A 17,147-nucleotide genomic window follows, 5' to 3' on the forward strand; every position below is an offset into this window, starting at 1 on the left:
AACTTTCATTGAGGATATTTTTTTAGAATCATAGAAACCTAGAACCCGATTCAGACTTATAAACTTGTTACGGTTTTGAACCGGTTTTGATACGACCCTGACGATCGTCTTCGTGATTGGCGCGCAACTCACGCACGACTTTCATATCATTTCACAAGCACCTATCAGCGTGAGTGATCTTCAGGGTAGTATCAAAATAAGAACAAAACCGTTACAAAGTTGCTAAATCTGAATCGGGCTTCTAGTTGGCAGCTCGCTGGTAGGTAGGTAACGTAAGCTCAAGTAACTATAGTCCTTAAGTACAACTATGGTCCTGTTTTTAATTTAACTAAAACCTTTGATTAAACGAGCCAAACTATGATACTCGTTACATTTATTTTAGAGGTTAGATATACTAATGCTCTTTCTCTGACACTCAACATAATTTCAAAACTACTTATAAGTATTTTACTGGAACTTGAATTTGGACCATAGTTGTAAGTTGTGGACTAAAGTTACCTGATTTTATGGTACTGATATAGTGGTGCGAGTGAGTACTGAGTTCACACAAGCGCCAGCGACTACGACCGCGGTAACTCATGGTAAGGGTGGTTACTATTATCAATCGAGTTCCCGTACCTATATTTCCATAAACAAAGAACACAAGTGACATTTAATTTCCTAAGGCCCGATACCATCGCCACCGTCACTAATGTCCGTGGAATAATTTGATTATTACTTTTTCCGAAGACGCTGAATTATTGAACAATGGACAACGCCCTAATGGAGTTTTGTTTTAATAAAACAAATTTGTTTAACAACAGTAATTTGGTGTAGTGTTTTTATTTATGAAGGATTTGTGTAATTCGGGTTTGGGTTTTGTTTGTTTTTAACCTACTTCAGATTACAAGAGTTTGTCATGTTACCAAAATGTCGTATATGTACATATATCCAGTCAAATCATACAAACAGTTTAATGAAGTAATTGGTTCATGTAACATTAATGTATGAATTCATGCATTAATCATAAAAATGGATTTTACGCCTCTATGAAGCATTTTTGCTACATACCGGAAAAACGAATATGCTCTACAGGTTACGACTACGAGCGTAGGCCGCTACAGGAGTAGTTTAGTGGTGAACGAGAAAAGTCTACGGCGGCGTAGCGCTATCGTGTAACGTTTACAAGTGTAACTTGAATTTTATGCAGAGAGAGAGCCATCGTCATCATCAATCGCTCCCTTAGATCGGATGCTGACATGTTTTTTTTGGAAACCGAGATTCCTCGATAGACTTCAGACTTACTTAGATCTCTGAGATCTTACATACCTACAGAGAGAAATATTTAATAAAACTCATCTCTCTAAACTATAGATCTCTAGATTATAATCTAACCATCGAGGTTTCATTCAAACAAAGCTATCGTTTACATAATGTCTGTACAATACAGGGCTCTCAGCTATTATACATATATCAAGCGCTAGTCCGAGATCCAGCGGCAAAAAAGCAAGTTGCCGTGACAGGTGGCGATCGGGCGCAGCGAAATATTTTAACGAGTGCCGACGTCACTAAAGGCGTATTTGTCGGGTTATAACGCTCTGATGCTTGATTCTGTAATGTAATGTTTTTTCATGGTGTAAAATAAAGGTAGCTGGAAAGTTGTAAATATGATAATATACCTATGCTATTTTGTAATGACAAAACACGGTGAATAAAATTGTTAAGAATTATTGATACGTAAAAAAATATTACGAAAATGTACCTACAGGTATTTATGGTGTAGGTTAGGTTAGTTACCTATTGTTTTACACAGCTATCAAAAAAAATGTTAAGTATGTCTTATTTGTTGTAATAACGTATTAGTTACACTAGCTCCTGAAGTAAAACTTAGGTATTATTAATACAACGAGTACAATAAGCATTAACGTTATCGTTATCCCGCGTTAATCATTAAGCAGCATGTCGCGCTTGTCCTGACACAAAGCGCATAATAGGTCACCCTAATCGAACGCTATTAATAACCAAATCATCGCGTCTGCGCCGACCGTGTAATTAACTGCGGGCCGCTGCGTCCCGTGTTCGGTAGGGTTACCAAGTGATATTAATTTAATTCTGGACAAATACGATTAATTTTATAAAAATGGTATTCATTGAAAATGGAGACACTACGGTTATATTGAGATTTTAAGTCAAAAATAAACTTGAATGAATTGAAGAAACTTTGTATACGGGACGGGACTACAATTGTATTATTTTCTTTAGTATAGGTACCATAATTGATATTAAAAAAAATCGTTCAGTGTTACGGCCTAGACCGGTATGCCATAATGTTAGAGTTGTTTTACCATAGTTTAACGACACGGTTAACGTTAAATATACCTAGTCATTGCAAATGTTTTTTTTTATTAATTTCTACTTTCCCGTGCCTAATTAATTATTCATCTTCAAGACGTTCAACACAGATGGGTAAGTAGGTATCGACTTATCGGTATATAGAACACGGATGGTGAACGCGCGGCGGAGTCACCAGTTAAAAGTCTCACCCGGTTTTTTTGTCTATTCTTTGATTGAATCAAAAAAGTGATTTCGTTACAGGCTCTGTGGAGTCAAAATTAATTGAGTTCCAGGAGTTTTGTCAACCCTAACGTAGTCCCGGCGGAGCGACTCCCGCGAGACCACGTTCATTTACATGGGAATTGCTTGTCTAAATCTATTAGACGTTGCGGTGTTTGTCGCGTGTAGACCTATGCTAGGGTCATGCCTAAGATAACGGTGCGAATGAAAACTGTAGTGATTATTAGGCACGTGATTAGTATAACAATAACTCTATGAGGAACAGCCTCGGCACAGAATAAATAATAGTACTAAGTACAGAAGACCCACTCTCTAACAAAACGCGTCTGTTACGATCAGCACAGATATGGCCGCTAGGTGGCGACAGCGCCACGCGCGGCTTATGGCTTTCCCCAAAATTGCAAAGCGACGAAATCGCGGAGTGAGCCTCGCCTGGTCTCGGTGGCTCCACCGCGACAATCGAAATTTAAAATGCCTTTAATTCTCTATTACATGTTGCATGTTATGTGCATGAAATGCGTCAGACCAAGACTATAAGCCCGTTAAAATCTTCGCAATTAAAATATGCAACTACATCGAGTTTGGGTCAAAAGGAACCACATTACTAATAAATTACCTACAGCAATAAAAGCAATCACTGTTGCTTGGTTATATATCATTTTATAAATTCAAACTGAATCATAAATGATGATTTATGATTCATTCATTACGAAATGATCATTTATTTGATGCCGTTATCTTACATTGTTAATAAAATAACGTAATTTTTTTATCGTTATACATTACACATTTTTCAGTTTTTAGACTCCATTGTATCTACACCTCCCCATTCAATCTGTGTATCTCTTTCTGCAGCCAAGTCACGTAACTAATAGGTTGGGTCTCAACGAATTGCTCACTTCAAGATGTTCCCAGAGAATGAAAACTTTATTTATTACAACTATTGCAGGGGTTTAATAGGTAAGGATTAGGGATAAGGATTAAACATAAATCTTTCTGCTTTAATGTCCAACAGATTCGACGAATTGCTGTTGTCAGGTCAGGTCGCCAGGTGCCATTGAAAACTCAAAGTTTCAATATCGATCCCGACTGAGGTAAGCTACAAAAATATGTAAAATACGAATCTTTCTCAATGGTGTCATGTGACGTGTTAGATTATTTTATTGCTTTAACCACATAAATTTTTATAGATGGTCAAGCAAATCTTGTCAGTAGAAAAAGGCGCGTACTTAATTCAAATTTTCTATGGGACGATATCCCTTCGCGCCTACATTTTTCAAATTTGCCGCCTTTTTCTACTGACAAGATCTGCTTGACCATCTACATATGACCTGCTGAGCCAAATTGAAAAATTTAAGTAACTAGCGACATCTAGCAATAACATGTGGCCCTAAATCCGTCCCGGGTAAATAAGCCCTCTCACGTTCACCACAGTGATTTATACGACATCAAGTGCGCAATTGAATCGTCGCACAACCTATTCGTCGGCGACGTGACCCGCCTACAGACTATACAGTGTACACCTAACACACCGGATTCCACGGAAATGCATAATAGGGTGTACATAACGGGTGTAAGACGCCTTTATTTCGTATTTTTTTTAAATCGTAAATAGGGACTGTTCTGTGTCCCTGATAGATATGAGCGCCGATAGGCATATAGCCGGCGGCGGCGCGCCGGTCAAAATTGGTCGGCGGCGGCGGCGAATCGGCGGCGTGGCCTTGAAACACCTTCGATTAATGGAAAAAGAATTCAAACCAAAATTTTACCGAAAAAACATGTTTTTGCTGTAAGAAAGTTATGAAATAAATGCATTTTTTATTTTCAAGGGTAATTTATTGAATAATGGTACGAAAAAAATTGATATCGTATAAACTGTGGATAAGCGGTATCGCGCGGCATCAGAGGCGGACTTAATCTTGGAGAGGTTCTGGCCGGAAGATCTTAGCGAGGCACTCTTTTGTGCTAATGCTAAGTTAAAAATTGCGGATTGACTGTATCAGGGAAACGTCTTGTCGACAGACTCGACAGTCCAAAGAAAATCGAGCTCCGTCTCCGTATCGATAACCAATATCGATAACCATAGTGAGGCCCAAAGTGAGGCCCAACGCCGAGCTCCATGTAACACCGAAGACTTGATTCCGACGCCTCCCAATGCGAGGCCAGAGGATGAGCTGCAGGTAAGTATACAGCTAATAATCGAACGCCAAGTGTTAGATTGGCTGACGGCCGAACGCCTGGAGCGCCGATTGCGGCGCGCTTCTGTGCGAAGCCAACGGCCGGACATTTGGACTTGGACGTGGAAACGCTTAATATCTCAAAATTAACCCCATTTTATACCTTTTAAAGACGTTTAACCATGCTTGCAATGGCTAAATTCGCGGTAAATGATGGTTAACTGGCAAAATTAAGATCGGTAATCCAAAGATGTGGGTTCGAGTTCGAGCTCACGTTAGCCAGAGTTGATCACAGTTAATTTTTTCATTGTGATTGACATATATTATGTCTAGTGTATATATACACTCTATAAATTGTAATGTGGAACGTTCCACAATAAAAATGGAAAGGAATCAGTATGTTTATTACAAGCATATTGATGTTAAAATTGATATTAAATAATTTCGTTTCCCCAAGACTAGTAGCGCGGTTACTAGACAGATAAGTTTGCATTTGCCTTCGATATTTTTGAATTATATGGGCCTAAAATACCTTTTACATATACTTGGGGTCATTGGTCTCAGACAGCGGAGGCTCCGAAGATGAAATCAAGCGACGCATAGCTATTACTAGGTCTGCAATGGAGAAACTCGGTAAGATCTGGAGAGACCGTAACATCACAAAGGCAACGAAGACTCGCCTGGTAAGAGCTCTCGTCTTTCCAGTGTTGCTGTACGGTGCTGAAACGTGGACAGTAAGAGAGAGTGAACGGAAACGCATTGATGCTTTGGAAATGTGGTGCTGGAGAAGGATGCTGCGGATATCGTGGACTCAGCGTCGCACTAATATATCCATTCTCCAGGAGCTCAAGGTTACACAAAGACTTTCGGCAATCGTTCACTCTCGCATCCTTAGCTACTTCGGTCATGTTACGCGCAGGGAAGACGACGCCATGGAGAGGCTTGTTGTTCAGGGCAGAGTGGGTGGCACAAGACCCAGATTGCGGCCCTCAATGCGATGGACCGACCAAGTTAAAAATCTCACCGGATCACCTTTAAATCTGTGCGTGCGGAATGCAGAAAATAGAGAAGGATGGCGGGAAATAACGAAAAAAGCCGTACAACGACCCCAATGACCACGACTGCTCTGACAAGAGTATCCGACTAAGAAGAAGAAGAAAATACCTTTTGAATGCCTATAAACTATTCGAAGTGGCGCCGTTAATGATCTAAACTCGATTAAAAATATATTATCTGATTCCGAAAGTAGTAGTAACTACCAAGGTCACGCCGATGCCACGCCGATAGCGCAGCGTCGGCGGCGGCGGCGCGAAAATTTTGTCGGCGGCGGCGGCGCGCCGGCGCGGCGCTCATAGCTAGTCCCTGATATATCGTTGTGAACGAGACTGAGAAATAGGTATCAAATCAACATCGTAGTTTCAAAGGCGAAATGGCTCTCCAGCCTTAGGCTCAAAACTGAATCGGCTGATTACACCGAAATCGGATCCGGCACGCGGCTTACCGTGCACTTACCTAATTGTTTAGTGCTTTAGCCCTTTATACAGCTTAGGTATAGCTTTCAAAAAACCTTTGTACTAGATATACATACTACTTTGCTAACTTAAGAACACAGTTAGTTTTTAGTGTTATTACTGTTATTTGGAGGGAAAGAGAGACTCTTAATTAATAAAAAAACAACTATCCTATAGCCATATCAAAACATGCCTAAACAAATGCAATTTATTTTTATTTGGTTAAATAAATATGTTTATATTCAAAATAGGTATGTAAAATGGAATGGGAGGTCTTTGTGCGTAAGGCTTTGTGCTTTCAAATTTTAAGAAAAATAAACCCTTATGTATAGTTTTGAAGGTATAATTTCGCGCAACGAAGTACAGATGTAGTGTAGTGAGTAATCCTTCCCCATCGTATTTTCTCGGAAATACTCGTATTTGTAATGCTACTTCTGTCAGTTTCAGAACAAAGTACAAATAAGATTATTCACTTATACCTACTCACTCACTTATTCACTTATCCATTTATACCTACTATATATCTACCGTCATAAGTGCATCAGACCATACCTACAAAACAAGGTGTTCTGTTTACCTATTTCATTCATTTTATTCAAATACTTTTAAACAGATGAACGCAAACGTAATCGGAGACTTGGAGTAGTTACGGATTAGGGTTGTCGACGGTGTTAATTCTGAATAGTGGTGGATCAACAAGCGGCAGCCCTGCACGCGCGCTGTGCAAACTGGGGCGAGGCCATGCTCAATCTTCTAAATTGAAACATCGGGTTACTTGTGTGGCTTTAGCCCGAGATATTGCTCGAATTATTAAAATCTTCACAAGCCAACGTTCCAAAAATATATATGAGGAGTGTCTTTTCAAAAGGGTTTATTTTTTACTTAATTCTATTTCTAAATTGGACCTTAAGTTTTCTTAAGCTTAAGGTTCTCTCTAGAAGTGCCGCTAAGAAAAAAATAAGCCCTTTTGAAAAAACACTCCTCATATGACCCAGAGATCGAGGCGACAAATGTCCCAACTCGTGTCGCTAGCGACGTCAGGTGATGTGGCGCGACATTACCGGACTTCACTCGACATCGTATTGCAACATCGACGTATGTAAGGCGCGCAATGTTGGCCGACGTGCCCTACGACTGTTTAACCCAAACCTACTTACCAATAAAATACAACTTGATGATTATTTTCGCCAAAGAAATTTGATTGAATAGTGAGTGGAAATCCCACCTAATTAAACGTAGCTTTATCACGTATGTGCCCTAAACGAGTATTTATTCTACCTTTATTTGGCAGTAAAAGTAGTGTAAACGCTCCAGCACCCGCCCTTTGAAGGGATTAGGCGGAGGGCTCTCCTCGCGCGTTAATTACGAGCTGTTCATTAGCGCTCCTCCCACTGGTAACTAACTCATTGACACAAAATATCGATTATATCGCGTTGCTATGAGCCGCATTAATCGGCTGTAAATTAATCTTGTCCCGTGAAACCGTCCGACTATTTAAATAGGTCAAACAAATTTTACAAAAAGGTATCTTCTGTTGACAATACAATAAAAGTTAACAACATGGGTACATTCATATCAGGGTTTTCTTATTTGAGTCTCAAGTACTGAAAAAAATGTATCATACCTGTATATTAGGTGCAGCGTAAAAATTAGCTTTAGATTCTCGTAAATTTGCGATGTCAATAAATAGACAAGAACAAGTTAACCAAATAACCATACAATAAAATGTGTATGACCCTTAAGCCAAGAACGAGGTATTATTAGGTACACTTAATACAAAATGTCTATTTTAGATCTCGTTTTGAGATCACCCGTCCGTGCATTAACGTATCGTAACTTACTTATATTGATGGGAGCGAGAAGCGCTGCCTATCCTAATAAATTTTACACTTCGAATGCCGCTTTAGATGACAAACCAATCAAACATCTATCAAGAGCAAACTGGAACCGTAAAAAGAACTGTACTAAACAGCAGACAATCGAATCATGTTTTACGATATCCTAGGACTGTAATTTTGTCGCAGTCCAAAGACATTTAATCGTCAATGATATGCCACAATGCCCACAATAATCCCGTGACCGAAAAGTAATTACCGAAATAATTCTCAAGCATTCAAACAGCAGATGTAAAGAAGCGTACACAAACAGGTACACGAGCCAAATCCGCGCCAATTAAAAAAATAATTCCTTTTAGACTCAAAGCCGGGAATAATCCCCATCGACCGTCCTTACTTAATACTCCGTCAATGGCGTCAGGTAAACAAAGAATTCGGTCGCAAAAACTCCCGATCCCCAATTAATTGGAATCGGGAACTAAATTAAACATTTTCTCTCTTATTTAAAACCGAAATGAACTCCAGTAATTACTCAGTTTACGACGTGCAAAGCCGGCGGCCATTTTGTTTCGCTCGGGGAATTCCCGGACGCGGCGCGAACTCAAATGGCTGTGTTGCCAGCCGAATTGAATTAATCAATGCATTAACTACCTAAGTTTGGTCATTTGGATTGGAAAAAATGTACGTGAGTCTGATTCTGAATAGGAATGCTGTAGCTGAACTTTGTTTTGTGGAAAAGATCTAGACTTGTCTGCTTCTTAAATGGTTGCGTATGTTTTGAGTTAAACAAGTTGCAAGCTTAATTGCTTTATAACCATGAAAATAAATAAACCGTTGCTAAGATTAGTTTCTGATCTTGCACACATTAAAGTTTTTCCTGTAGCCATAGGTACCCAAAGTTAAAAGCTATTATATTACGATAAAAACCGACGAAAAAATATTAGACGGATATATAACACCGTTATATTTACAGTGTTCTTTTAAAAATACGGTATGATTTTCGTAATCACACTACGCATAGGGTCGCTACTCGCTAAGTTTTAAAAGTGTAGTACAACATACTGGTGCTACGCTTCAAGACATCTACGTGCTACGTTCGTAGCGGCGTAGCGGCATGGCAACCAGTAATGACTTTATTCGCTAGGTGCACGACTGGTGCTGCCGTCATTTTGGCGGACTTTCTACGTTAAATCTTATGGAGTAAAATTAGTTCAAGCGGCTGCCGCTAGTATTAATGGCGGACATTCCATAAGATTACCTGTGTTTGTGACGATCAGCGCCACTTCCCCCTCCACCGACTTCGCACCTAGCCAATAACCTACTCATTTATGTTAAACTTTCATTATCGCTCTGCAGGCAAGTATTTTAACTATACATATATAGGTATATTTTGCGCACGAACTCTGAAGGTTTTTAGGCTAAGAAGCAGTTCTAAGTGAGCGCTGCGTAGGAGGCCAATGACGCAGTCCGTGTGTAGATATATTACTGGTCACTAAATGACCAGAAATGTGATCCAGAAATGTCACTATTGACAACTGCATGACAGATCATGTCCACATTAGTTCCAGAACGAAAAAAATTAATTCAGAATCGGGCTCACGGACCGTGCGCAGACTAAATATATTGCGAACACTAAATAAATTATGAAATAACACTTTCTTTTCAGCAGCAGCAATTTGTATATCACTAATTTTGGTAATTAGTAATTTATAAATATTAACATTGTTATTAAGTAATAATTAATCTGTGAAATGTAAATATAGAGTAAATGCATCTTAGTATTAAGTATGTATAGTAAATTTGCACGCCGTAAGTCGGCAGAATTATGCTGGACTTATATCTCTATGTAACATCTGTGTTAACCATGATTCTAGCAAATAAATAAATTACAAATTACAAATTACAAATAGACAACATCCAACCAGGTACACCACAATCCAGTCGCTCATTTCCAACTGAATCAATCAATGGTACCGCAATAAAAAACCTAATCACGCGATTACATCGCGAGGTGATTGCGAACGCTCCGAACTTTTTAAATTGGATCGGTCTGGCTCGGTTGCCCCCGAATGGCTTGCTGGCTGGAGCTTTAAGCTCAATACTTGGCTATTAAATTGCATCTTTGAGAAACGTTTACGTAAGTTGAGAAAGCTTTTGGAAGGAAGTTTGGAGTGATTGAGATTATTTTATGTTGGGTTAATGCGGTTTATTATATTTGGGGTATAGTTGTAATTTGAGGTCGCGGGTACATGGTAATACTACATATATATATACTCCTTGTAATTATTGAGTAATTTTTAAGTTCCTAGGTCTTTACACAGTATTTACCCGTGTTTACTTAAGTCAACGATAGAACTGCTAAGTACATTACCCTTGTTTGCCTATAATAAAGTTTTTAAGGAGTTTAATACTTATTAAACAAGAATCTCTTCTCTGAAGATTGTGAACAGAAACTCACCACATCTCGCTGGTCTTCCTCGGTGGTCTCGATGTCCACGCTTTCATCGCTGTCGCGTTCGCTGCTGCGCGACGAGCGGCGCGGCGAGCGGTGAGGAGAGCGGAGCGGTGAGCGGTGCGGAGAGCGGTGAGGTGATCGCGGGGAGCGAGCTCGCGCTGGTGACGCTAGAGGCGACCTGGGTGAAAGTTGTTAATAAAATTATATAATGGTAAAACGCTTGTGATTCCTCCCTAGATTCCCGCCGTATAATGTAGGTACGGCCTTAGTGGCGAGCGACTAGCGAGGCGTGTAGCGTTGTGTCGAACGTCCCACGGATATGAGCAGCGTGCACTGAGGTCACTTGCATACGTTTGCATTTGTTTAACATGGACGCCGCGCCGGTCGCCCCATTGGTCACCGACGACCGAGTGTCCACTCAGTATACCTACACTAAAGCTGTACTACCCAACAAAATGTATACCTGGTTGGTGACATCGGTGACCTTGAAGACATGCCGGGTGACGGGGGTGACTCGCGCCGCACGGGCCGGAACGCGCGCGGCTCCTCAAGTGACCCCACGCTGCTTAATGCTGTCAATGCTCCTACGCAATCAAATGTTAACGTTAATGACTGATTGTTGCACATAACAAAAAAAGCAACGGGTTGCATTCCGGGAGTGCCGACAGAAGTGAAAACTCAATGACTAGCCAAAATGTCTGCAGCACTATGTATAATTGACCCATCCTCATTTCTATTCAAAAACTTTAGTTCCGAAATTGCTGGTCAGTAAGCTTGTTTAAAATTCGAAATTAAAATTTGTAGCGTTAATTGTTTAAAATTCGAATAGAAATTGTAAAGTTACCTTGCAGACCTCGTATCTAAATATATTTGGTCATGATATTTTGAGTTTTATTCACCAGTACTAGAGTTCACTTTTATTAGCGAATTCATCAAGATGTAGTTTTATTGAATTATGTCATTGAGTTTTTCTTTATTGATTTAAATGCCATCTATATGAGTGGCCATCTAAACCTTACGGTCACGTGATCGCCTTACGCTGTCTCGAGTTTATCATTTATTCCCCACCTCAAAAAGTGCCCAGCGCCGCTAAAGAAGTTTTCACTTCAAAAATATGTAAAAGAAAACTTTTTTTTTTATTAAGTTTGATAAAATCATTCTACTCGTACCTCAGATGATCTGGAACTAGGTAAGTAAGTACCTATTTAATAGGTACTTATGTTATGATTGCTGTAAGAATGAGGCCGGGGACTGGACACGTGCGATCGGCGACATACACACATTTCGTCGAGCGCAATGTATGAATGGCCTTGATTTGCCGCTCGCCGCGCCGCCAACCGCGTAGGTCCAGTCCGCGGCCTTATACAATAAGGAGCTCAGGCGATATCTTTACCCCATAACCATGTACGCTATTACGACTCTTAAACAACATGACGACGCGTTGGCACCGACACTCGTCTGTGACACACATACCTGGTGACCATAACGTTGGCTTGAGCCAGGGTAGAGCGTAAGGCAACGGCAGCCGCGCACCCCACACGTAGTCTGCCAACCGCGGCACGGGCGCGTGCGCCGGTGGACTCGCCGCCGCGCGCTTCGCCTCGCCTGCCTCCGCCTCCGGCCTGCGGATTGAGACTCGTCTGTGGCACATTAAAGCTGAACTTTTTGCTGAGATTAAAGTAAGACTAACTACAGCACTCCTGGCAAGAGCTAAATAAAAACAGGCCCGTAGACAACATGCCAATCGCTACGTAGCGAACGAAACGCAACTGTCACTGACGTATATACCTACTAATATGGAAGAGTGATAGAGAGACACAAAGCGATTCGATGGCGAAGCGCAGACGATCGTCACCTTGGATAGGCCGACAGGTGATACCTAACCAATCTGTATTTTGTTCCTTTAACCGAAATCGTCAGGTGTGTGGTCAAAAAATTTAAAATCAATTTACCGTCGGGCTATGATTGTCAATTACAAAAATTCCCTATTTACCTAGCAGCTGACAGCATCCTCTTCCTCGTCCCGCCATTAAACATGGCTTTGACGTCCTCCCAAGCATGCACGACCTCATCAGGTGGCGAGCCGCTCAGCTTCATATGGCGGCGCCACGAGTTGAAGTTCGCCGCGTCGGGCTGCACGTACTTGTCGCCGGGGCCCACGCGGTGCGAGTGGAAGATGAACTTGTTGGGGGAGAAGAACAGGCCGCAGTATGCGCACTTGATGCATTTTGCGCGTGATGAATTGTACCTGCCACGGAATTTGATATTCACACACACAGAGAAGCGATATAAATAAGTACAAAAAGTTGTTTCTGTACGTTTTTATGTGACAACCGAAGAGGAAGGGCAGTTGAAACCTGTTCTTGGACATTTGAAGTAAGAAATTGTGTACACTAATGATGGACGTTAGCGAAAGAACAAAACAATGTAATGAGGAATATCTTGTGAATGTACCTAGCAGGCAAAAAGGCGCCCCGGCAGCCCCAGGCGCACTCGTGGTGAACGGCGAAGGCGAAGTCGTCTGGGAGCCGCGGTGGAGCGTTGTCGCCCAGGAACGACTTGCACAACCTCTCTGCCTCTCGTCTCGTTATCATGCCTAGAGATAAGATGTAATAAGTACGACAAAATAACAGGTGGAGTACGCCCCGCTGGTCGCCTCGCTCGAGCGTTCGCTTAGTTTGCACAAGGACGGGTAGCCTCCCGTCGATTATGGGTCTCATTATAGAGGAACTGCGAATTGGAGTTCAGCGGCAGATAAAGACTAAACTGTCACTTACCACAGCGCCGCGAGGACACGGGCATGGCGCCGGCCCGCCGCAGTATCTCCAGCTGCACCGGCGTGCACTGCACGCAAGTTATCCCCAGCGCTACCCGCCGGTTGTGGATCTCGTTGTAGGAGAACTGCTTCAGAAGCGTGTTCGAGATCTGCGCCAGACAGAGCCGCTCCACGCCCTCGATCACCAGAGACACGATCGGGACGCCGTATAGAAGCACCGTTGACACCTAGAAATAAGGCTCCATACAGTTGAACGTTTGTTTTACTCCTTGTTCATTTTATCGAGTTGACTATCGTACGTGTTTTGTGTTAAATTCATACAAACGACAATGTTGATCTTGAACTTGTATCTTGTATTATATTGATGTCCTATCAAGCCGGTATTGTTGGAGGTATTACCGGGTTGATGATGAAAACTGATACTTGTAAGTACTAATATTTTAACTTTATTCGTCTGCTACAAGCATAATAGGGTCATTCTCTCATTTCGTGCAAATCGGTGAGATTCTCTCGATTTGTAATTTTTCTTTTAAATGGTAAACTTTTGAGTTTCGTCAATTTGTGGATTCATTTATTAACATTTTTCTGCTAAAGGCACCTTTGTAACGTTATTACTTTTCATTTAATAAGGCTACTGGTAATGAACTACGCGCTGGTAATGAATTCGGCCGAGATGGTAATTTTATCAGTGGACGGTAATGAAACAAACTTATGAAATCGAACATAAAAAAACTGTATTTCAAGAAAATTAACACCAATTAAAATCAACAATATTAAAAACATGTGTCTTAAGCACTGCGGAGATGATCAAACCGACTTGACATACACTTGGAGTTGACAATCTCAACTTATAATGTTCAAGCTAGATGGTACATTTACCATTTACTTATCATCATTATAAGTCGAGATTGTTAACCCCAAGTGTTTGTTAAGTCGGTTTGATCATCTGCGCACCATATCACATAAAACATAGTTTTCAAATTTTCAAAAATTAGCATAGACAAAATATATTTAAATCATTCGCGTTTTGTACCTATGTAATTTTTTTTAATCGTTTTAACCCTATAGTGTGGGGTGTCGTTGGATAGGTCTTTAAAAATAAATAGGAGTTTGCAAACAACATTTTTTGATAAAGTGAATCATTTCGGAAATAATAATTTAGAAAGAATAAAAAACGGTTATTCCTTCTAACTTTTGAAAAATCGATCCAAAAAATATGAAAAAAATCATAAAAATAGTGCCTAATAAACTCATTCAAACAAAATTAAAGCAAACTTGATAAGTTAAGCCGTTTATGAGTTATCGCTAAAAGTCTTCCCTTCTTATTTTATTTAAAAGCCTGGCAACCCTTATTTGTGACCGGATTTTCGCAAGCAACCCTATAACCACATAATAGTGACCGGAAAAAGATAGGCAACCTAGTTGATTTATATTGTACAAGTTGTATACTTTCCATTGGAACTTATTTCGTTTGTCAGACAGATCGGTGAAATTTGAAGAAAAAAATTTTTTTTTCAAAAAATAATTAAAAATAGTCTTTACCATATTTCTTTAAGCAACCCTATTTATTTATGTTCAGGAACATATTTTCTTTCATAATATGTAAGTTTCATCCGTCAGACATATTGGTGAAGGTCGACCATCTTAGACTACAAAGGCTCCCCGGTTGGGCTCCCCTATTATCATATACAGTTTTAAATGTTTATAACAACGTAATATTTATAATAACTAAGCCTCTTTCCATTAAATGCACTGCCTCGAATATATTATCATTACCTTCTTAAGTCATTCATTACCTTCCCCAGTAAAATTGGAAGGAAAAGAAGTGAATGAAACCGATATGAATGAAGTTTTGGAAGTTTTTGTCGCCTACATCAGTTGGCATCAGACCTTAATTTTGCAGAATAAACCATCTGAAAGGCGACACTAAAACACTTCATTACGTATAATTATAATAATGTACACTTGCTACGTACTGTATAAATCATGCGATGGCGATGAAGACTAACGAGAACCACACTCCTTCCCGACCCGAGAGATCGTATATATTTTCGCTAACAGCAGCACACGGGCGTCCGCTACGAGATCACGCGGCCAACTGACTGACGAACAATGTGTTGCATCGGCGGTAGGCGCTATATACCTCGTAATATAGCAAAATATAGCTAATCTATTTCTCGCGTCGGTAATGAAGAAATTACTTGAACCATACACTTATAAGGCTGTATAGTTTTTATTATTTATTTCTAGCTTCTAATATTATACGATTTAAAACATAACTAAATAAGTCATTTATTGAACAAACAACGAATTTTCTATTTGTAGTATCTTAAGGTTAAAATGTAGGTGAAAGTTACATCTTCACGCGTTACATGTAGAGATGAATGAAAAAATTGGGTGTTAATTGTACATATAAAGAAAATACATACCTTTTTAGAATTGTTCATTGGAGAGACATATACTTTAGGCCCTATGTTACAACCTTGCATTAACAGATATTTGAAAACGCCACCACATTTTTGGTAAATTTCCGAAAACACCGATTTGCACGAAATGCGAGAACGACCCAATAACAACCATTTTACAATAAATATTACAAGACGTCTTCACTGTAACTTGTCCGTACTCAAACTCCGAACTTGTCGCTGGATACCGTATTTTTATAACAATTCAAGATGGCGGGAACCAGTGACAAGTAATTGATACTCTTTTATAATCTAATCAGGAATAAAAGTAAGAATTACCAAAATATAAGCTATTTATAAATAATGATCCTTACAGTATATAGGTACCTATTGCTTAACTGCAGAAAAATCAAAACAAGCTTACTTGGTTGGGTTTGCTGTTGAGCTGCATGGCCTTGTGTTCGCGTGGCTTGAGCGTCTCCCGCGGAGACAAGGCCAGATTTGTTGCCTCCATCCTATTGAAAACATCAAATTAAAAAAAACTCCAGTTTTCCTAATTAGGTATTCGCAAAGTTAACAAGCAGGTTTTGCCAACTATGCCAGAAGACAGGAAAAATAAGACACGATATGATGAATTGATGATTATGATGTTTTGAATTCTAGAAGTTTTCAATGAACCTTGATCCTTTGATCGAATTTTATCCAAGGCCCAAACAGGTAAATACTTTAAATAAATACAAGTATACCTAACTAGGTAAAACTTTTCAAATAAACTAATGTTTTTATACAATTCTATTTCAGATATATGTATATGTCTATGTCCAAATAATCTAATATGCAGCTAGCATTATTAATTGCACAGTGGTTTAATGCTGCGCACACAACGGAAAAAATAGGTACAAACCAGGCAATAACACTAACATCCCATTATTTCCGAAAAACGTGTCATTATTCCGAAAACGACGACAGCATTTGCAACTATAGCGAATAAAGGAGCACATTAGAGTAAAATGACTTCATTTACCGTTGCCGGTCAATAAAACTGCACAGTGGTTCGGAACAAAGCGATTGTTTCCTACACAAATGGGGAGTGCGTGTGAATTTACTGTATCGAATATCAATTGGCTGCAGGGGCGGGCGTGGGCGCGGATGTTATTTTGGACGAGATGTCGCCTCGATAAAACCATTATAAGTTGAATTCAAGTTATGCTGCAACTGTACGTAATTGGGGACTACACTTTCACTGGTTTGTACGTATGTAAGTTACCTATAAGGACAGCCCTTGGTCGAGCTTGTTACACCAGTTTTAATCTATTTTAAACGTGTATTTTCAATTAATTTGTGTTAAATATATATAAATAATGGTTTATACCATGTGCAATAATAATTTAATTGATTTCGTCTAGCTTTAGAAGCGGTTTGCTGATCTTTTTTT

The 17,147-nt window shown here is 39.9% G+C and overlaps 1 protein-coding gene across 1 annotated transcript in view; it reads right to left on the reverse strand.

Moving 5' to 3' along the window:
* LOC134656302 (SKI family transcriptional corepressor 2) overlaps positions 1 to 17,147 on the reverse strand; it is a 40,639-nt gene that overhangs the window by 5,715 nt on the left and 17,777 nt on the right. The window contains exons 2-8 of the mRNA XM_063511811.1: positions 16,137 to 16,227; positions 13,309 to 13,534; positions 12,986 to 13,127; positions 12,525 to 12,779; positions 12,005 to 12,171; positions 10,995 to 11,115; positions 10,535 to 10,709 (exon numbers count right to left, since the gene is read on the reverse strand). Coding sequence (XP_063367881.1) covers positions 10,535 to 10,709; positions 10,995 to 11,115; positions 12,005 to 12,171; positions 12,525 to 12,779; positions 12,986 to 13,127; positions 13,309 to 13,534; positions 16,137 to 16,226 — 1,176 coding nt within the window. The 5' untranslated portion in view covers position 16,227. The remainder of the gene's footprint in view (positions 1 to 10,534; positions 10,710 to 10,994; positions 11,116 to 12,004; positions 12,172 to 12,524; positions 12,780 to 12,985; positions 13,128 to 13,308; positions 13,535 to 16,136; positions 16,228 to 17,147) is intronic.

Source organism: Cydia amplana, chromosome 18, assembly GCF_948474715.1.
Source record: "Cydia amplana chromosome 18, ilCydAmpl1.1, whole genome shotgun sequence".
Classification (NCBI taxonomy): domain Eukaryota; kingdom Metazoa; phylum Arthropoda; class Insecta; order Lepidoptera; family Tortricidae; genus Cydia; species Cydia amplana.